This window comes from Coregonus clupeaformis, unplaced genomic scaffold (genome assembly GCF_020615455.1).
Source record: "Coregonus clupeaformis isolate EN_2021a unplaced genomic scaffold, ASM2061545v1 scaf0159, whole genome shotgun sequence".
Classification (NCBI taxonomy): domain Eukaryota; kingdom Metazoa; phylum Chordata; class Actinopteri; order Salmoniformes; family Salmonidae; genus Coregonus; species Coregonus clupeaformis.
In genome coordinates, this window is record NW_025533614.1 from 329,669 (window position 1) to 352,667 (window position 22,999).

Consider the following 22,999-nt stretch of genomic DNA (forward strand, 5'->3'; position numbering starts at 1 on the left):
GTAAACAAAACGCTTCAGTTTTTCTCGGGGCAATGCAACAGGTCGGTATGTCTAAAGATGAGGCTCTTGCTGGTAAATCTGCTTTCACGGGGGGATCCCTCTAGAGGTATCCCCTTTGTTCTCTGTATTTGAAACAATGACACTGGCATCATACAGATATCCCAACAATTCCTGATTGGTGAGAAAGGAAGGAAGGTGTGAGATTCCTGAGGGAGATGAAGAGGCTGGGTTGTGAGATTCCTCTTGGCTCTCCAGCCAGACACTGTGTCTCCTGTGAGACAACATTGCCTCATTGAGAGCTGCATCTCTCCACAGTTAACAACACCACTGACTACATCCATAGCAGACTACCCTCTAAACATTGGCATTCTTCTAATAATAATAATAAAATTTCAATATTTGATAATTATTACATTTTTGTGCAAAACGTTTTTCTTAATAAAAAATAACATTTTAGTGAAATTATTTCGGTAAAATTGCTTGAAGGTAAGATGTTTGATGTTTCTTACTATTTCCTTAATTACACAGTTATAATATGTAAACAAACACAGGTTAAAAAAAAAAAAAAAACATTCCCAGTAAAAAGGCAGCCTATTTTCCGTGCTGGGCAGCGCTACAGTCCTCTTAATGGCTCAGTGAGTATGAGTGGGGTCACAGTTCACGCTATGATGAGTTTGGCACTAGGACCCAGCAACAGCTGCAGGGCTGAACAGAACAGCTAGCATTGCCCCCAGAAAAAGCCCACTAACACACTGAGACCAGTTCCAATCTGCTCCCCTCCACTCCCTGCCCGCCCGCCTCACAGTCCCGCCAAACTTTGTGTTAGTTAGGCACTGAAAGAAGACCACATCCCCCCTCCTCCCTCGCCCCTTAAAAAAAACAAAAAACAAATCTTCCTCTACACACTGTCTTTCAAAAGCGCTTTCACACAGCTGAACACTGGCACTCGACCTAGTCTGTTTTCAAGGCACAACAAACAACCTTGTTTAGAGCTTTCTTGTGCAGCATGTAAGCTTGTTGTCTTCACGTCTTTGGATCTGTTGGCCATTGTGCTACAGAAAAGCAATTCAATTGTGCAGCATGAAAATTAAGAGAGAGTGTTACTCACATAATAATGTGTCCATTAACACATCCCTTGATAAACTTCAGTGGTACTTGATGCCTTATTTCAATACAAGAAGGATCATCCCACTAGATTTACACACCTGCGCAGGTTGCCTCCAGAACTTCTTTGAGGCATGATACGCTGTGGTGTTCAATCGTTGCTCAGTTTGTATCAAGGGACCTAACGTGTGCCAGGAAAACATTCCCCACACCAGTACACCACTACCACCAGCCTGTACTGTTGACACCAGGCAAAGTCGCTTAGGTCACTCGTTTTGCCCATTCGAACGTTCAATCGAACAGTGAATGCCTTGATGCCTATCTGCCTGCTTTATATAGCAAGCCACGGCCAAGTGACTCACTGTCTGTAGGAGCTAACCATTTTCGTAAACGGGTACCTAATAAACTTTTGTTTTGAGTTTGTATTCCAGTCATTATTTCACTGTGAGTGGTTGACAGCTCTGGCTCAGGGCACAGGGCACAGTGAAAGGCCAGTCCGGGGACACAGTGTTGGTGAGTATATACATGCAACTGGATACCCAGCACCTCTGGCATGGTTGACCTCTGCTCAATCCGCCTGATCTCAGGCAGGTCAAGGTACATTCAATACCCCCAATAACACAACCACTGACGGAACAGCTGTAAACACCACTCTGCATGGCACTTCCCTTTACACAGCACTGAAAACAAACAGAGCAGCAGACAATGGATTTTCATGAAAATGAATAACCTTGAATCGGCTATTATCATATTCTTTATGCATCAGCCGAGCCAGCAAAGGCCTATCAATTCTCCCAAGGTTTGCATTTGACACAAAATGTGCTGTGTTATGTTAAATGCTGTTTTGTGGAATTTGTAAAGGTAGAAGTGCCTGAGCTAAAATATAACTGTCTGATGGTAGCCATTAAACAAACTGCATTCTGCAAGGTGTTAAATCTCTTCTCCAAATTAAACTTTTATTTCACCTAATTTGATCTCTTATCGGACAGAAGAATGCGTAGAACAAAAAACGAGTCTGCCGTTTTTATTTGAGGATGTCCAGTCTGCACTAGTGAATCTTGTCCTTAGCATTAATCATTTAAAACTTGCAACGCAAACGTATTTGTCATGCTTTAATCCAGAGCAGGGGGAGTGTGAGTGAGTTTCTTTGGCGCTCCCATTCTGCTTGTAGGGTAGAGGAGAGGAGGTGGTGCTGGGGTGGTGAGCTGGTTGGTCGTGTGGTCTGAAGCCTCTTTGTACCGGCAGCTGAGGGGGCTTCACTGCAACTCCTAGACTTTACATTTGGTTTGGCCGGAGGGGTCACATGACAGCTGCAAACGAACACCCAGAGGGGCTTTCTGCTTTCACTTGACACTGACAGGGAGAGAGTCCAACACTGCAGAAATAAAATATTCCCTCTTTCCATGACATCGCCCAGCCAGGAATGGGGGGGGGGGGGGGCACAGCTGGTGACAGCCGCAGAACCATCTGCCCCTGACTAATAGTTCATGCTGCTTTACTTATAGACTTCTACTTCTGCAGAGAACGGAAATTAATGTATAGCCACCGCCAGGGAGCCCTGAACAGCCTGCATGTCCCACAAATTAATTCCTGATTGACAATTTCACTCCCAGTCTATTGTTTCACTTGTGCTGTCCCTTTATCAACACTGAATCTCTCTGAAAATCTTCCTCATTCACTTTGGGCACTTTTAAGGTCCCATACCAAGATTATTTGAATGTGTAATGATGATATGCAATTGGTTTTAAAAGTGAAATGTTGTGACTACCATCTGAAAAAATGTATTTTAAAAAACTAGTCACGTATAATTACAAAGGAGGGTAACGCCCCTCTTCCTCCCATGTACCAACCCACATCCCAGACCCCATGTACTCACCGTACATCTTTCCCTCGTCAGATAGAATGATCTTCCTGCGCCCACAGGGGGGATAGATGGCCAGTGCCTCCTGAAAGCTCTGCTCGATGTCGGGGCTCCACACCCCCTCAGCGTCATTGTCTAGGGGCTTGTCTGCCGAGTCGCTCATCCTCTCCATGTCCTCGGCAGGGCTCTCGCTGCCGCTCCAGCTGCTGGGGTCCATGGTGGCGCTTGGGATCTCCAAGCCGAAGCCTGGAGCACACTAGGGAGAGACCTGGAATTCCCAATAAACAAACACAAGCCATCCGTCACTCTCCACAGCCCAGACATCTGCCTCCAAGACGACAACACACTGCTCATGGCCACTGGTCAATAGTGTGGTGAGCCAAACATGAGAGGATTCTTGGCCTGGTTATCTACCTATGATGTTAGGATGACTGTGGTACAGTTTTACTAGTTGCCATGGAAGGGACTGAAACGTTGCTTTATGCTAGTTTTTGTCTGACATTTTAAATGGTACTATTGAAAATCTTTCATGTTAGCTCCCATTTAAAACATATGATGTGATGGAGGTCACGTGCAGCTACTTCGTCACAGGATACATTTTGAGCATGTTGTAGTAGATTCACCTCCTTTACTTTTCAACACAGTTACAGCAGAACGCAGAGGTTAAATAGATTAGCAGGCAAATAAAAAATATAAGATTGCAGATATAAATAAAATATGTAAGGAGAGCATAACCCTAAAACACATCCAGTGCACCTGGTATCTCCTGCACAGGAGCAGTTGAAGCCTTTTTAAATCAGCTGTCAGGACTGTCAAATAGACTCTTAAATCTTGATGAAATTCATGTAGGAGAACTATAGAATGTTTATGAGGCAAAAAGAGAAATGGAGAAGCCCACTCAAGAAAGGACACAACTATATCTGTACCACTTTAAATTCCCCCCCCCAAAAAAATATCCCCTGTCCTCTTTATTCAAGGAAATAGTCTGTTTTCCACATTGTGAATTCCCTTGACATAGAACATTCCATTATGAGATTTTCTTTGCATTTATGCTGTGTAAACAACCTGCTCTGAATTAGATCCCATTACAAACTCATTATAACTGCTAGATTATAAGCAAAGGAGGAGGAAATCACATTTAAATTAGAGGCAGAAAAGTACCTAAACTGAAAGTGTCCATCTCTCCACAATCAAAACTATTGTCCACAAAGTGACTCATAAAAGCAATGTAGGTTCTAATGTATTGCTGTAGACAATCATGCTGAGTTGAATTTTAACGGTGAAAATCACAACTGGGGAGTTCATTCGGTGGATGTTTTTGTAGCCCTTCATTGTAGCACCCCCCACTTCCCAGTTTCCCTCCCCAGTCTCCCTCCCTATCCTCCCCTCTCAGTCCACCTTCTTCCTCCCTATCCTCCCCTCTCCCTCCAGATGAACGCTTCCTCTCTAGGCAAGATCCTATTCAAGCAGCACAAGCTGTTGTGAAGTGGGACTAGCAGCATATGTTTCTTCTAGAATGTCGGTTCGTGACGGGGGAGAGGGGGGATGGGAGCAAGCTGTTTGGGAGAAAAAAAACTCCCAGAGAGTGGAGGGAGCGTTTACTGAATTCCGTTTTTGTGTGCTGACTGCTGACACTGCAGAACTTACTCACAGACTGATGAGGGAGGGGGAAAAACGCCCATTTCGACCACTAAATGGCTTGGGCTTTTTCTCCAGCCCTGCTCCCCCACCCACACTGAATAATAAACTACACTGGTAATCACTTCCAGCACGGTCATGATGTGATTGTAATACTTGATCTCAAGCAAGATTTTCTTTACTTCTTCAACAAGTCAAACCCAGTCAAGTTGTAATAGTGGTCTTTTTGAGAGGACCTTTTAAAAACACGCCTTTGCCTTTGTCATTGCCATTGCCGTAAGGGATCTTGAAAAACTAGTCTTCCCTGTGATACAGTATTTATTTTTCTTAAATGGCTGTGAATGCTCTCTTTCCAGGGGTTAACCATTCAGATAGAGAGAAAAAAAATTGAGAGAGAGAGAGAGAGAGAGAGAGAGAGAGAGAGAGAGAGAGAGAGAGAGAGAGAGAGAGAGAGAGAGAGAGAGAGCTCTAACGTGAGTGTCTGGACACGTCTGGTTTCCATGCTAGCTCATGATTTCCCTCCAAAAGAGGGAAACAACACTGACATTTGGAGGGGTGTTTAGTGAGCTCATGGCCATGTTCATCCCACAATGGGCTGATGTTTCCCCGCTCTTCTACAGGTGGTTTCCCCTGATGCGCCACACCAGGAAATGAATACTGTTACACTGAAGCATGCAATGAATTATTGAATCCACCACCCCACTCCCGTCCAACAACAAAACACAAACTGAGCTCTCAACCACGACTAGCATTTACCGCTAGGGAAGGGCAGCAGAAATCCTTGGCCTATCATATTGCTACATGAAAAAAATTAAGCAGAAAATATTTTTATCTGGGGTATAAAGATGGAGGGGGGTAGGGGTGGAGGGGTAATACATACCATTGAAATGGTATAATAGAACCTGGTAGGCTAATTCATTCATTTTAAGTGGTACTCTTAATTAATTGTGTTAATATAACCACTATAAATAAGCCTTTTCTCTCTCCTCCATCCATTGCTGAGGATGGTGTGCAGACACATCTGCTGTAGGATTACTCTGAGGGGGGAAACAGCAGTGCACACTCCATGCCATGTAATCACAAAGAGTTCAAAAGCCTGAGGCAGCATAGGGGATCAAGGGTACCTCTCTTGGCCAGTAGAAACATCCACATTGCACAGCTGGCAGATCTACAGTAAGTCAATGCTATTTACAAATGCATTTACTTTGTGGCAGTTACATTGTGATATAATCCATGTCCGCATAATTCTATGACATATTGGTGATAACTACACATTTCTCTTGTTACTGTACGTTTATTGCCACCATTCGCCAAAGTCAATTCAATAGAATAATACATTGTCAAGGGTGTTAAGAAGTTTATTTCCCACCAAGATGCCACAGACAAAAGCACTCTACAGTATGTACCCTGCATTAATGACTTTAACCTAACACTGTCATTAGTACGATGTAGTCTATTAACCTGAACAAGTGTTAGAGAACAACAGATACATCTATAGAGTAAAACCATCTTAATCACTGGGCAAGGCTGAAGTCACTCTGCAGTCATTTGGCTCAGTGATAAATCACCCTAAATAATTTACCTCTGTCACTATTTCATAAGGAGCATCTCTCAGGAGAGCACCTCTACAACCAGATTAATTCTGTGTCCAAGCGGATGATCACCTCCTTGAGCATTCTGAGGAAATGTGAGGTCAGGTTATCTCAATTAGCCAGAGTTTGATGTGTATGTCTTTATGTTTCAATTACTGATAACCCTTTGTTTCATTGATCTCTTGACATTGACAAGTGAGTCGTTCTTGCCGTTTTGAACAGAGTGATGAGATCATTAGAGCATAGCAGTAGACATTGTTTGCTGAAGGTTCGCACATTTTCTACAAATAAAACATGCTTTTAAACATAAGATGAATATCATAGAACACCTTGACTATTCTTCTAATGAGCGTCCTCTAAACTATTGTCACTCTGCTGTCTTAATGGAGAAACAAACACAGGGACATGTTCACAAAAATAAAATAAAACACTTATCTTTCTTGATAGGAGAGAATAGAGGATTTGCTAACTTCCAAGACTTTGACATTTCATCCATAAAACATTTACATTACTAAGATAAATCATTGCTGTCCCCTATAGACTTGAGTAATGAAAGGCAAGGGTAAGAAATTCACCAATAGAACATGATGTAGTTGAACTGAGCCAAATCCAAATGCACACCATGCCAAGGGGATAGTAACCTAACAGAGTTACTGTGTTGTTAAGAACTTTTTAGAGCACTCAAACAAGTGTGTCTCTAATATTTAGTCTATGTCACACAGCCTTATGTATAAATATGTACGGAGGAGAATGTGCCTGGGTGCTTTAGCCATAACAGGTATGCTATGCTGAGCTGACTGTGTGTTTTGGACCGGGAGAGAGACGAGTGTTGTGATTAGTGCAATATGTCTCCAGATGATGCTGAAGTGGTGTTGTTTGTCCAGGCCCCAGTGGCAGATGGGAGACAGAGATTAGTCATGCAACAATATCCTATGGCTGGGCTTCTGTTACTACACCTTGCTGTCAAAGCAGGGAAAGCATTTCAGATACCCAGAACAAGGACACCATTCTACAGAGTAGGCTACACACAAATCCCATTCCCACCCAGGGAGAGGCGCTTTCTCTCCATCTTCCATCACTCAAAACAAAATAGCCCACCAACAAACATGATCATTTCATCTGGTGTGCAAAAACGTAGAACTATAAGCAGGTGTTTGCTGCACACTTTTCAATACAATTATGGAGCTAGACTGGTAGAGCAACATTGCATTAGCTGCCCTACAGCATGCCTACAAAGCAGAAAGATGCTTAATAAAATGCATTTGACTGTAATAATGGAACAGTGTGGTAGATTGGAGTTTCTCAATCTGGCTCCATTCATATATTTCTGCGTAAGTATGGTCCCCTGTAGCTCAGTTGGTAGAGCATGGCGCTTGCAACGCCAGGGTTGTGGGTTTGTTTCCCACGGGGGGCTAGTATCAAAATGTATGCACTCACTAACTGTAAGTCGCTCTGGATAAGAGCGTCTGCTAAATGACTAAAATGTAAAAATGTAATAGTACAAAAATGATGAAACAATACGAACACCTGCAACCTTCAGCAGGTAAAGAGCATTGTGGCTTTTGTGAGTCATTACAGTTAATTGAATGTCTGGAAATATATTCAAATTCAAATTCCCAACTCAACTAAACCCAACTGTTTCAGTCATCATAATGACTACACTAATAGACTAGAACACAGACTTCAACAAAACCCCACATGAAAAGTATGTGATGACTATAACGCCACCACTTTAAATTAATTTGATTAATTATTATTTTTTAAATCAAATCAATGATGAAACAACTGCGTGTACTCAAATTAGATCTGACGACATCTTTTCTCCTCACACATATTCCTGTAACCCTCTGTACATACAATGGATGATTTCTTGCGTCGTGTCTACTCTAAAATGAGATTGGAAATGAGGACTTCCCTTCTCTAAGGGCCTAATACTGTGGGTGGCAAATTCTATGCTTTTAAATCTCAGTGGCACGGTGATAAGCCAGGCCCATGTGTATATATACTTTTTATTAATGTGGTTATAATATCATAGTGGAGGTCTATAGCTTTCCTCACCAAAAGGTTGTGTTCATTGTGTGTGTGTGTGTTCCCAGGTTCTCCTGAGGCCCTACCCCTCTCTGAAAAGTCTCCCCAATCATTGCAGCCTCTTTCACTACTCACAGCCATCTACACACACTCATAAACACACAGGCATACACGCACACACACACAAACACCAACAGTTCCAGGATTGGGGATTTGGATCTGTAAAAAAAAACTATGGAAGCTTAACAGGATACACCATGTGGCTGTTGTTTGATGGCAGGATTTCTAGTATCTGTTCTGGTTGGATGATAAGGCACTGATGTGTCTCATCCATTATTACACAAGAGAGAGAAAGAGAGAGAAAGAGAGCGAGAGAGAGAGAGAGAGAGAGAGAGAGAGAGAGAGAGAGAGAGAGAGAGAGAGAGAGAGAGAGAGAGAGAGAGAGAGAGAGAGAGAGAGAGAGAGAGAGAGAGAGAGAGAGAGAAAGAATGATAGAAAACAGAAAGTGAGAAAGCAAGAGAGTGATAGAGGGAATCAGGGCAAAAATCTATTTATCAACATGCATAAACTAAGAAAATGACAACTTATACCTCAGAGAGTTCAGTGATAGGGTTGAATGGCGGGAACCCGGTTACTGAGATTTACCGGGATTTACCGCCCAAAACCACCCCATTTTCCCGCGATAAATAACTCCGAGAATTTTTTTTTTTAAATGAACAGCTGGCGTGAAATTGAACTGTTAAATTATATGCGATGTCTATACCTGGTTTCTCTACGGCCTCTGCATGATGAATCAACGTTCAGGGTGGGGACAGACCATCTCACAATGCATGTAGACCTATCATCTCATCATGGTGACTTTTTTTCTTGTGACAGGTAGGCCGGCTACAGTAATATAAAGACCGAATGCGCATCTAATTTACCCATCTCCATCTGGCTTTTGGGGGTCGCCTTGTTTTTTTAATTGTAAAGATTATAATTTTTTTAATTGCAGCTGCAGAGTTTTAAAACAGTCTATCACTCAAATATCGTTGCTTTAAATCAGTACACGCGCGAGCACTCTCTCACATTCTTTCTCTCTCCATCAACTCCATTCAAATTGCATCCAAAATAGATAATCCTGTTCAAGACATTTATATAGCCCTAAATATATATGTCATAGCCTACTTCTTTCAGGTAATACATTCAATGCAGTATTAGCCTTATATTTAGCTAATTAATGATGGGTTATGCATAATAACCTTCTAACTTATAGCCTCTGTCTCTTGCGCAATACGCAAGCACCTGTGCTGCACTAGACTCCTTAAAAAACGCTCCTTAGCTCTTGGAGTCCCATGCAAGAAAATCTACACTAGAATAGCTTGCTGGACACCATTTCTTATACCAATAGACTATTGAAGAAGGACGCAAGCTCTTTTTTGCTGATCGTTAAATACAGCAGCCAAGAGAACTCACGGGTAGTTTGAAAGAAGAGCGAACGCGGGATGGTGGTAGGCTGTAGCAGTTATTTATTCAGACCCATAACCATTCAATCTTCATGAAGAGAAGTGAAAGCCTTCTGCATCTAATTCTAATTCTAGTCATTAGAATGATGAAGATAAGGACAACAAAAGTTATTTCATGTAAATGTTAAAAGCGAGTAAGGAATGAAGCAACAATAGAGAGAGAAAGAGGAGGTAGGCTAATAACATTAGGGGAAATATTATGAAAGGTATATATGCATCAGCCTACTAATTTATACAAATATGCCCTATTATATTTCAAAATTAAAATAAGATTCGCTAGCTTATACTTGTTACTTTGTAGGCCACATGTGCTGCACCAGAATGGCATGTTCTCTTCTGCTTAATCATGGTTTGAAAGATGTGCATAATTCCAATACATATAATACAGTATAATACAATACAGTAATACAGTTCACATTCAAAAAGATTAGCCTACTGGAGCTAGTTTCATATAGCTAGCTACATCTATGGGCTTTTATGTTTTTCTGTCGTGCGTAATGTGCAGTAGCTTATATCATATATGTATTGGATAACGGCATTTGGCTTTTTTGGGCTTGGGCTCATTAAATGTCTTTAATGTAGGGCTCATAAAATGTATTTAATATATGGCTCATCAGGCTCAGATAGCATCAGGTTTGAATTTTCATGCTGATCAAAGCTCTAATCAAATCCAGACATACTTTATAATGCTTTCGAATGACACTTCCGGTTTAGGCGGGAAATACCGGGTTACCCAGGAGAAAAATTATTTATTTTCGGGATGGAACATTTGTAAAATACCAGGGGAAAAATTTTACCATATTCTGTAATAAAACATGACACAAAAACTATAATGTTCTAACTGTATGATTGATATGTTTTAGTCCCTAGAGAAGTGAACTGTCTAATCTGGGAGCTTGACAAAACCTCCCTTATTGGAACTCCAAAGGCGATAGCGCTATCCAAAGATGCAAAGACTCAGCTCACTGCACTCGTAATATAGGATGGACAATTCAAAAGATGTTGACAATAATAGAATTTCACTTTGGGCCAATTTTACGTATCACGCTCTCTCAAGGTCATTGGAAAAGATGGAGGAAAGAGATTTCGCTAACAAAGGAAACTACTACGGAACAAAGTTTGAGATTGTCAAATGTACAACATTCTTCCCATAATTGAATGTTTTCTGAAAATAGAAGCCCTGCTTTTTCTTAGCAATGACAATACAACTACAACAAGATTACTTTTGGACAGATAATAAACATCTACACTGAGTATACAAAACATTAGGAACACCTTCCTAATATTGAGTTGCACCCCCCTTGAATATTTTGTCTTGCCCATTCACCCTCTGAATGGCACACATACACAATCCATTTCTCAATTGTCTCAATAATTAAAAATCCTTCTTTAACCTGTCTCCTCCCCTTCATCTACACTGATTAAAGTGGATTTAACAAGTGACATCAATAAGGGATCATAGCTTGCACCTGGATTCACCTAGTCAGTCTATTTCATGGAAAAAGCAGGTGTTCCTAATGTTTTGTACACTCAGTGTATATTCTGATTCCAATGTCTTTGTAACCCTAGTAAACTCCCAAGCCAAACCCTATATGGCTTGGTGTGATATTTTCATTTACGATACAACAACTATGTTGAGTATGTTCCAACCCATATGTTTTAAAACAAGCTTCTTGTGAATAAGGTTATTGCATCAATTCAAAAGGATTTCTACAAACTACAATTGTAAAATGTCTATTCAATTAAGCTAACCTAAAAATAACCCCTTTTCAATCTCCACCGACCCTTCACATTTATATGGCACACATCTGTGTGAGAGTGAGCATATTTTGTGGTGTCTGCCCACTCTCTGCTGAGTGGGTCCAGGTTATTTTATTCCTGCAGAGGACTCTGTGGTAGTGGGAATCATTATCACCTCATCACACAGGCTATCATGGAACAGACCCATCTCCTTGTTCATTCCTGTTACTGGTGTTCATAGACTTCACATATCCCCAGGACACCGTGTTACACCTTGTTTATCACAAAACCTCCAGTAGCCACCAGGGCCACAAGGAAGAACAGCCATTACTGATGCTGTTGGAAGGTACTTTTATTTTTGAACTCTGCATTGTTGGGAATGGTCTCGTAAGTAAAAGTAAACGTTTCACTGTAAAGTCTACTACACCTGTTGTATTCGGCGCATGTGACCATTCAAATTTGATTTCATTTGAAGGTAATAATGCTGTTGACAGTCAAATGTGATAAATAGAGAACTAAAAGATGTTAGGAATTAGTAAAGACATTATTTTCGTCAAAAATACTTCTGAAACATGGATTGAGTGAGAGCATCACAGCATGCTCAAAACTAAGTATGCCCAGATTCCATCTCTCCATCCCTGTCCCCAGATGCCAGGTCTTCAGCACCATGTGGCATCAATCTGATAGTCCTGAGATGTGAGCGGTACATGGGGACTGTGAGGTTTCCTATTGAGCTGGTCTCCTAGTGTCTGAGAATCTGAACACTAATTATCCCGGCCAGAGAGAGGTAGGAATGTCACCTGTAGAAACACTTGGGGCCTTAACAGATAATTGCATACTCCTATCACACCAAGGTCGGCACCATGGAAATGGTCTTATTAGCAAGATAAGGGCGAAAGCGGGCAACAAGTGAATGCATTGGCAAGGGTTGGGCCATAGTTGTGACATGGCATTATGGGAGATGACACTTATCGTCAGATTACATAAACCACTCTCGTTCACGCTAAGATGGAATCCAGCTCCTTAAATTAAAAGAACCCATTTCACCGATCATACAGTCCTGGGTAATGAAATAGTAGATGAGAGTTCTCAAATGTAATTTTCCATCCAGTCCTTTTGTGCTGTTATCTCAGAGGGTGCAATAATGATCCTGTGAATGGCTTTTGCGCACCCCATCATGACCCATAGTAGTTAAGCCTGCACTGTGGAGAACTATAATTACCATGTGATTACAAAACTCAATGTTCGCTGTGAGTTTTAAAGGCGTACCATGGGCTTTGGCTAATTATTTCAGTAATGTTGAATGTATGCCAAAGCCCTCATGTTTGGAACAAAAAAGTATCCAATTATGTATATTACCATGATGGGACATTACTGAGATTCCATTTACTTCATCAAAACATGTTCATTATAACTGGAATGGCATGTATCAAGAATGATGAGCAGAAAACCTTTCTGTATGGTATGGACCTTGAGATATAAAGTTATAGAACATTCATGAAATGAGAAAGGTTCAAACATTCAGAAAGCTTGTCTTTACATTTCTTAGATGAAAACACCTAGCAACATAGAAACATGAGGCTTCTTCTCTTAGACATCTATTCTTTCTGAAACAGGCTTATTAAAAGCTTTACCGCATCTATGATTATGGACGCAAGTTTTGACTGACTGAACCCAGTGCACCAGTTTTGCAAAAATGTCCAATTGGCACGATTTTAGTTCTGCTCTAGCCTCTTTAAGGAGGGGAAAATGACAAGGTGTGCAGGGGAACACAAGAATGTCTAGCCGTACATAGGGACAAACCGATTGATCTACGTAGTATTGGATTTTTCTCCAGGTTTCATGAATAAATCTGCTGGGTATGGAGTGCTGATGAATGAATGAACAAGGTTTTCAATACCAATCTCCCAATGCAGAGAGCAAAAGGTTCAGTAGAGTAGCTCACTAATGCTCCCTCTGTTATTGGCAACGGCCAAGCGTTTATTTCATGCCTATTTAAACCAGCAGGCTTGGGTGCAGTGAATCTGTCTGATAATATCCCACTCAAATGTGAGGCCTGGAGCCGCCGCCCAGCGCCCGACCAACGGGCCGCCCGCTCGGGGATCAATCTCTGCTCGGTAGAGAATGGGATTGATTTACAGGCGCTGTCAAAGAAGCTCTCCCAGTCCCCACCTGCCTCACGACATATCAGAATCAAGTAGCACCTTCACGACCTGGGCATCACATCAGATGCAGTGGGAGTGCAGGGGACCAATTTCCATCAGTCTTTTACTGTAGATGTCTATTCAGAACATTTGCAAACGATCTGCAAAAAAATGTGCCCATGATATATTCTTCACATCAGAAATTATGAACTACAAATCCATGACATAAAAACATGCCATCCAACCGCAACAATGACGTTGGAAATCAATGCATTCGATGCAATAAACGTATATTTGTCAAAAATATGCTGGGCATTCCATCGTCTGCACATGGTCGCGTCACACTAGTGAGGAGAGAAAGGGGAGCGCATAAAGCGCAGGAAATTAAAGCTGTAAATAAACGTCCAGCAGATAAAGGATCCCTTGACAGTTATGAGAGCATAGCAGTCTCAGTCAGGACACTGTGGATGGGCATGAAAAACCAAATCAGTGGGACACTGTGGATGGGCATGAAAAACCAAATCAGTGATGAGCATGAAGACCACCATCTGCATCCAGCTCCTCCATACCACACTCACCATCACAGATCCCTCCATCTCAGGAAGGACGTCTGTTTGGGCCTCCATCTGCCATAAACCAGCCCCTCCTACCAAGGTGCTACTGGCAGAAAGGTCAAATGGAATTTTCTAGAAACTATTTTGTTTGCTGTTCATTGTGTGGCGGATGCTGTCCAGTTTATTGGTACTTAAAGGAAAGCTTGGCCAGATGTGACACATCGTCCCCATGAAGCTCCAAGGTAATGTGATGGAGAAAATTCCTTGTTGACCTGGCTTGGTTAAGTACATATTGAGTCACTGTATGAAACAAATACCATATAAATCTGCCAGTGCCAGTGTCAAACAAAAGCTCAAACCTCACTCAAGGTTTTCTCAAACTCTGATTTACTCAACTGAATTTTTCGCCCAACTTCAGCACAAAGCTTTAATTCATTTCATGAGCTTTTCCAATTAAGCATGCAGTATACACAAACAAAAAAACATTGAACAACTATTGAAAGAAACTAAGTTTCTATTCACATTGACAATGATAATTTCCCTATTTGAAGCCCAAAATTTAAGGAGGGGAACTCTATTGAAGTGCTTACCTTGTAATATAATTTATTTGTCAGGGCACAAAGATACCAAATCACACAACTTTGTCAGAACATTTTGAGACAACATTTTCAATAAACGCAATGAATGTCTCAGGCTAGTCCATAGCCACAGCCAGCATCAATGCAAAAATGGACCAAAGCAATATGTATGGTCCTCAGACTGAGCAATTAAACTGTTTATGAGGTGTAATCATATTAGGCCAATGTATCCCAGCTTTCCCAGCCAAACATGCTTACAGTAGTATTTACATACACACAGATCTAAGCCTGTAAAGAAACCTATGAATGATGCGCTTTGGGCTAGAATTCAAACTCATTCACTGGGCACAGTGTGCATACTAATGTTGGGAGCTCACCCAAAGTCTATCTGTGCCTCGGCTGAATCCAGGGCAGCTTCAGGGCAGAGCGAGCCTGCCTGATCTCTGTCGGCCATGATAACAATACAGCAGCCATTAATGAAAGGCCTTGTAGGGATTTATTACAAGAGAGGACTGGGGAATACGGTGCCAGAGAGCCTGGACAGCCCACATTTGAATACAGACCACAAATTATAAACGGTTTCAGTAAATGAAGTGACTGAGGGCCTTTGTTCCACGGGCGTACATCTTCCTATTGCTAGTGGGCACTAAACCACTAGCATAGCCTGCACTGGGAAAGGAAGTTATTGAAGCCTGGATTTCCTGCTTTCGGCTGTGGCCAAGAACTTGAAGGTTTATAGTGGTTTCAGGAACTGACTCATCTAATGATTCATGGATTAGATATTGCTTCTCATGTGTGTCTGGTCATGTGGTAGCTCATTTAAATGACTTTTTCCCATCCAAAAAAAGAAGAGTTAGGAGAGTGCGAAAGTAGGGAAGGTACTTATAACAATTTCCCAATAACTTCCAAATCATTACAGTTTAATAAGACGTGATTAAGATGGCATATGTATCAACATTATTTGCTTTCCTGAGAAACTGACTGAGGCTGACATATGGTTTGAATTATGAGGCTATAATTGTAAAGGGCTGAAACAGTGGTTTCTTTACTGTATGACTTCGAAAGATGAGGAAAGCTCTTACATTTTATTTTTCTCTTTCCTTCTTATTTACCCCAGATTTCCTGCAACAGTTTGGCAGTATAATGCTCTACAACGTTGCTTTTTAAGGTTTCTTTGACTCTTTGACTTATCTAGAGAGAAAGTGCTTTGGTCTTTTTGAAAATTAACATATGATGAGGTAAAGGTCGATATACCAAAAGACAAAGCGGGACAAACAAATGAATACAAAAGCTGTTTGCCATAATTATACATATGGAGAAAAAGTGAATTACACTTGCAAAGGCGGTTGACAAGGCCAAAGTGCACTCTAGCTGGCAGTCATTTTATGGCTCCAGTCCTGAAGCAGATTTACTTAGATGACGTCAGTGGCTTTGAGCCAGATTTTCCTTTTGGGTGGCACTCTACATCGGCCTCTCTGAGGCCTTACTGAAACTGTTGAGCAGCAGACCATACTGCAACATTCTCTTTCTAGAACAGACTTTACATCAGGGCACAGAGTGACTGGAACCCAGCAGTACGGTAGTGTGTGAAGCATGCTATCCGATCACAGACACACTGATGTGACGATGAGTCCCTCCCCTGCTAAATGTCTGCATGTAATTACACATTTAACGACCCTGTGTCCAGATTAAATTACAGATCACATCTCTTTTACTCGCCCTACTCCTCTTGTTTTGTGCAGCTATAACAAAAGCAGCATCCTTTCATTTCATCAATTCTTCCCTTGATTAGATAAAGGAATGCTTTGTGCCATTCAGATTCCCACAAGGCATTTCTCAGACTCTTATCATACAGGAAATAGAAAATATTTGTTGGGTATGCGTAATTGTGCTTTTGACCAGTTTAGGCCTTTATTCCTAACAGCTGTTTCCATTTCTTAAAGAATGCAACAAATGTAAGGAGGAATCGAACAAGATTAGCTTTTCTGAAGAAAATAAAATGTCTTCCATGCCAACCTTTACTACTAAATAAACACATAAAATGACATTGTGAAGGAAAACTTGTGGCACCAGCCCAAGTACATCCCCCCTGCACAAAACCAATACACTCAAACATCAAATGGTTTCCATGGCATTCTTTTTTCCTATGATAACTCTTAATTAGTTTTGACCGCAGATGGATTTTAATAGGAAATTATGTCTTAGTAGAATATTAAAACGACAGGACGTGCCTGTTTGCTTTGGGCTGTATCCCGCTACATGTTCACAATGCCCCATGACCACAGAGGGAAAAACCAGCTTGCTGTTTGTAGATGCTGTGGTAATGCCCATGTGTGGTTCATTCTTACCTACTGATGCCTTGTTTAGGTGAACTTGATTACAGAACTATGAATGTATTTGTTGTTCACTTCAACATTTATGCTTAGTAAACGTTGAAGTACAATTCAAGGCCAGGAATTTCATGGTAAGAAGAAATCACTTATGTGCACAAATACACATACACACACCTACAATAACTCACACACACACACACTGTCCTACAACAGCTGGTGACTCAAATATGAAGCATATTAAATGCCATTGATAAGGTAAGGGAACAGATAGCTTATCGGAAGCATACAAGAGCCATATGGTGCCATAGCCAGTGCAGCCTGTTGCTGGCATAACAATGGCCTGGCCAGGACGTAGAGCCACAAGCAGAGAGTTGACAAATGGCCGTTGGCATGAAATCTCAGTTCATATTTGCATTTTTCCCTACAGGTGCAGAAAATGATCCAAGCAGATGTCAATGAGAACGGGCTTGTTTGCACTCAGCAGCTCAACAGCCTCGCACACTCTCAGTCTTGACAACAGGAAAGACAATGGGTCTCTCTCTGCTCCCAGAAGTAATCCAATCCACTCAATGCCTCAGTAATGCACATATTCTCTCCACATTGCACAAGTGAAAGACTACATTCTTCTTTTCCCAGCCCTGAGACTTCCACATTCTTAGGCAAAACATTACAGCGGTGGGATTTCTAAAAAGGCATGTCTATTCAGAGAGAGGTGGTCTGCGTACAACTACAGTACTGCATGTTGAGGTTCAAAAACTTTTTGAGAATGTTTTAAAGCTAGAATCCTTAGTTGCTACATCCATTTTTGAAATTAGAAATTAATGATATATATACCCATTGATTATTTTAATGAATTTTTACCCAATTTTTCATGATTACGATCTTGTCTCATCGCTGCAACTCCCCAACGGCGCTTCTTAACACCCACTAACTTAACCCGGAAGCCAGCTGCACCAATGTGTCAGAGGAAACATCGTTCAACTGACGACCAAAGTCAGCCTGCAGGTGCCCGGCCCGCCACAAGGAGTCGCTAGAGCACGATGAGCCAAGTAAAGCCCACTCGGCCAAACCCTCCCCTAACCCGGATGACTCTGGGCCAATTGTGCGCCATCTTATGGTCACAGCAGGCTGTAGTGATGCCACAACACTGTGATGCAGTGCCTTAGACTGCTGCGCCACTCGGGAGGCATACCCATTGATTCTTGAAGAATATAACTTATAAATGTGTCATGTTTTACTCCAATGTTTGTAAACAATGCAAATATAAACAAACACTGTATAGCCTCAAAACATGGTTAAACTACACATTTCATATAATGGGTGGTCAGTCCTTGCATCCATAGCTCTGTCTATGAATTTGAGAGTGGTTACATTTCTCCAGCCCCATTACTTAGCTTTTTAGCGAAACAGGGACGGGGAAAACGCGTTGTTATTGTTTTAATTAAGGATTCTAGCTTTAAGCTTATCAAATCAAATCAAATCAAATTGTATTGGCCACATGCGCCGTATACAACAGGTGCAGACATTACAGTGAAATGATTACTTACAGCCCTTAACCAACAGTGCATTTCTTTTTAACAAAAAAATAAAAATACAAATGTGTTGAGAAAAAAAGAGTGGCTATATATACAGTAGGGAGGCTATATATACAGGGGGGTACCGGTGCAGAGTCAATGTGTGGGGGCACCGGCTAGTTGAGGTAGTTGAAGTAATATGTACATGTGGGTAGAGTTAAAGTGACTATGCATAAATAATTAACAGAGTAGCAGCAGCGTAAAAGGATGGGGTGGGGGGGACAGTGCAAATAGTCCGGGTAGCCATGATTAGCTGTTCAGGAGTCTTATGGCTTGGGGGTAGAAGCTGTTGAGAAGTCTTTTGGACCTAGACTTGGCACTCCGGTACCGCTTGCCGTGCGGTAGCAGAGAGAACAGTCTATGACTAGGGTGGCTGGAGTCTTTGACAATTTTGAGGGCCTTCATCTGACACCGCCTGGTATAGAGGTCCTGGATGGCAGGAAGCTTGGCCCCAGTGATGTACTGGGCGTACGCACTACCCTCTGTAGTGCCTTGCGGTCGGAGGCCAAGCAGTTGCCATACCAGGCGGTGATGCAACCAGTCAGGATGCTTCGATGGTGCAGCTGTAGAATTTTTGAGGATCTGAGGACCCATGCCAAATATTTTCAGTCTCCTGAGGGGGAATAGGCTTTGTCGTGCCCTCTTCACGACTGTCTTGGTGTGTTTGGACCATGATAGTTCGTTGGTGATGTGGACACCAAGGAACTTGAAGCTCTCAACCTGTTCCACTACAGCCCCGTCGATGAGAATGGGGGGCGTGCTCAGTCCTCTTTTTTTTCCTGTAGTCCACAATCATCTCCTTTGTCTTGGTCACGTTGAGGGAGAGGTTGTTGTCCTGGCACCACACGGCCAGGTCTCTGACCTCCTCCCTATAGGCTGTCTCATCGTTGTCGGTGATCAGGCCTACCACTGTTGTGTCGTCGGCAAACTTAATGATGGTGTTGGAGTCGTGCCTGGCCATGCAGTCATGGGTGAACAGGGAGTACAGGAGGGGACTGAGCACGCACCCCTGAGGGGCCCCCGTGTTGAGGATCAGTGTGGCAGATGTGTTGTTACCTACCCTTACCACCTGGGGGCGGCCCGTCAGGAAGTCCAGGATCCAGTTGCAGAGGGAGGTGTTTAGTCCCAGGATCCTTAGCTTAGTGATGAGCTTAGAGGGCACTATGGTGTTGAATGCTGAGCTGTAGTCAATGAATAGCATTCTCACGTAGGTGTTCCTCTTGTCCAGGTGGGAAAGGGCAGTGTGTGTTTTTGTATGTTGTAGTGCATTTGTGAAGCTCACTTCCATCACATAGAAACTGCACATGTCAAATTGAGTGCCAACAAATACCTGTCTGATGAGTCATTGGGGCTAAATGAATGTTATAACAAAAAACTATGTGAAGCCTATGTTCAGAAAAGGGGGAGGAAGGGGTTAGTAGGCTACAGTCTATCTGTGTTAAATGCCAAGTTCAAAATTCCTGCAATACATCTGATATATATTATCGAATGTCTCTGTAGCATATTTCCATCATATACATTGACGTGATATTTTTGATTAATCTTATATGTTTATGTGATTGTATTTTAACATAACTTTAGATGGTATTACTTTGGAATAAGAGAAATTCCAGATAATTATAATAATTCTTAATTTCACACACGCTTGGGGTTCAACTGATATCATCTGGTAAAATGGGAATTCATAAGCCCACTTTCAAAAGTAAAAACTCATGGAGTCAAGCAAAGATAATGTAGGCGGCAGGTAGCTTAGTGGTTAAGAGCGTTGTGCCAGTAACCGAAAGGTCGCTGGTTCTAATCCCCGAGCCAACTAGGTGAAAAATCTGTCGATGTGCCCTTGATCAAGGCACTTAACCCTAATTGCTCCTGTAAGTCGCTCTGGATAAGAGCATCTGCTAAATGACTAAAATGTAATGTACTATTCTTGCACTTGAAAATGCCATGCAGGCTAATGTCCAACAGGTCCACTTGTTGCATAAGCAGAAAACAAAGCATCTATTGCTGCTCCTGATTTCCCCCCTGCAGCTTTACTTCTTCACGTGTCAGGGGTTAAGTCTGATAGAAGTCAATCTGTTTAATTAGTAAATTATAATAGCCTAGTTAGAGGAATCAACAAATAACACATTGTATCTTGCTGGCCCCTATTTTCAAGAGAGACACACTGAAATATAAGATGATAATTAACTGCAAGAAAGGAGGTCTTTTCCCCAATCACACAATAGGGGAACTTGTTTTCAGAGCTGAATTCCACTCCATAGCAGAGAACTTGCACAGCCACAGAATACCATCATGCAGTTTGGTTTGTTTAGTTATGAATGAAGTGGATATCACCATGCATCGAAATAACCAATACATTTTACCTTATATATTCACCAACAAGCATATACCGTTATAATTGAATAGTTTACATTCTTTGAGATAATATAAACAACGCTATAAGTGAATTACACAATAATTACATAGGCCTCCTCTATAAAATATATTTGCTTAAATGTCAGACAAACTATATTGGAATTTTATCTGATGGTGTGACCTTGATGACGTTTAGCATTTGGTTCAAGTGAGGGCAGTCAGGCTACATAACCTATTAAAATGAATATGTTTCAAAGCTCTGCAATAGCATCAGAGCACACCACTACATCCACATAGCCTACAATATATGGCAGTGCAAAGTTTCCCTCAACAAATTCATCCTTAAATAGCAACAGGTGAGCATATGTGTAACATATAGGTAATTCATGTCTATTACGAAATTCTAAAGGAATAGGAAACTCCATAATCTTCCTTAACTTTCCTTAATCTTGATCAAGACTTTCCTAAGATTAACTGACTAACGTTATAGGCCTATATTTAATAGGCATCGGATCACACGGTTGCTTCGGATGCGATGAAACTTTGTAACACATATAAGTGGCCTTGGCTACATAACGCGACCCCCATCCCTGTGATTAATTCCGATTTTAGCTGAGCAGGCAACAATGTATCCCGAAAAAAGGCGGATATGGAAAACAAGGATCGAACAGAGCAATGAAGCAGACATAAACATAGCTCAGATCCCACAATAGCCTACTTTTAAGAATTTATTTTTGAAATAGTTCAAATCTATATTGAATTACCAATTGTTTAAAAAACTAAAAAGGACAAAGAAAGTTCAAATAAGAACTGGGTAGCAATGGTCGTTGTTTTTTTGCAACGTTTTAGTGTCCGAAAGCAAGAAAAACATAGCTTTGAATCCAAACAGATATCAAATGTTTTCATCCACTATCTCTACAACACCAAAATTATGTAATAACATTTTCAGATTATTTTGTAAATGCAACAGATTGTGCTTTATAAATTATATTATCTAAAAGTATGTTGCCTGGCCCGCTATTCTACACTATGAAGGCACAAGGGCAATATGTGTTTAAATGTAGGCCAATATGTGTTTAAATGTAGGCCATAATCTTCTACTGTCAAATATGATCAAAAGCTAATATCTTAAAAGACACATCTAATCAATTCGGCAACATTGATGGAGCTTGCCTATGATCGGTTGAATCAATTCCGCATGTAGAAAATGGAATGCAAAGAATTTGATGGAATTTTTGTAGCCTAAACCTGATAAAAGAACAAAAAATATACTTACAGTGACTTCAAGGGACGATGGATAAAATACACGATCAAAGGTGTTGGAGCAACAAGTCTTTCAGCAGAATGTTTTTGCACTGCTCCGAAAATGTTCCACTGAAATCTCCAACTCCCGGCTGAGCCAACTAACGAGAAGAAAACAGTAACATTTTGATCCGTCATCTTGTCCAAAATTGTCATTCATAAAATAATGTACGTCCAATCGTATCCGGAATCCTGTTAGGAGTTTGAGGTTCATGCACTGGACTTACTGCTATATAATAGGGCGTATGGTCGGGCTTCTTTACAAAAATGTGAAAAATGTCAAAGATTTTCGTGTCAGACGAATACAACACTGAGTGGACAAAGTGAAAGCACCCTGTTGCAACAGCGACAAGAAACAGCAACCTAAAATCTCACCGACACACACTTTTATTGTAATATAAAAATATGCCCACTCATTCTAAAACCATACATTACTTCTTATTTCTAATGAAAGACGCAACTTCATCATAACAGTGTTAGTCTGCAACCATTTTGCATATCATTAACTACATTGAAACTTACCTCAAACACCTCCGTTATTGTTATTTGTAATACAATTCGTCCCCCTTTGTTTGTCTAATGTGGGATATTATAGTTTTTGTAAACTGTGTAAAGTTATTGTTGTGTTTCTGGGCCAGCCGGATATGTGTACGTGAATCGACAGCGCACGGACAGAGATGCGAAGAATGTTCGG

General features: G+C 41.3%; 1 protein-coding gene across 1 annotated transcript in view; it reads right to left on the minus strand.

Annotated features, from left to right (window-relative positions):
* LOC121559481 (transcriptional enhancer factor TEF-1-like) overlaps positions 1 to 22,999 on the minus strand; it is a 52,593-nt gene extending 29,594 nt beyond the window's left edge. The window contains exons 1-3 of the mRNA XM_045213823.1: positions 22,828 to 22,999; positions 22,280 to 22,406; positions 2,981 to 3,233 (exon numbers count right to left, since the gene is read on the minus strand). Coding sequence (XP_045069758.1) covers positions 2,981 to 3,182 — 202 coding nt within the window. The 5' untranslated portion in view covers positions 3,183 to 3,233; positions 22,280 to 22,406; positions 22,828 to 22,999. The remainder of the gene's footprint in view (positions 1 to 2,980; positions 3,234 to 22,279; positions 22,407 to 22,827) is intronic.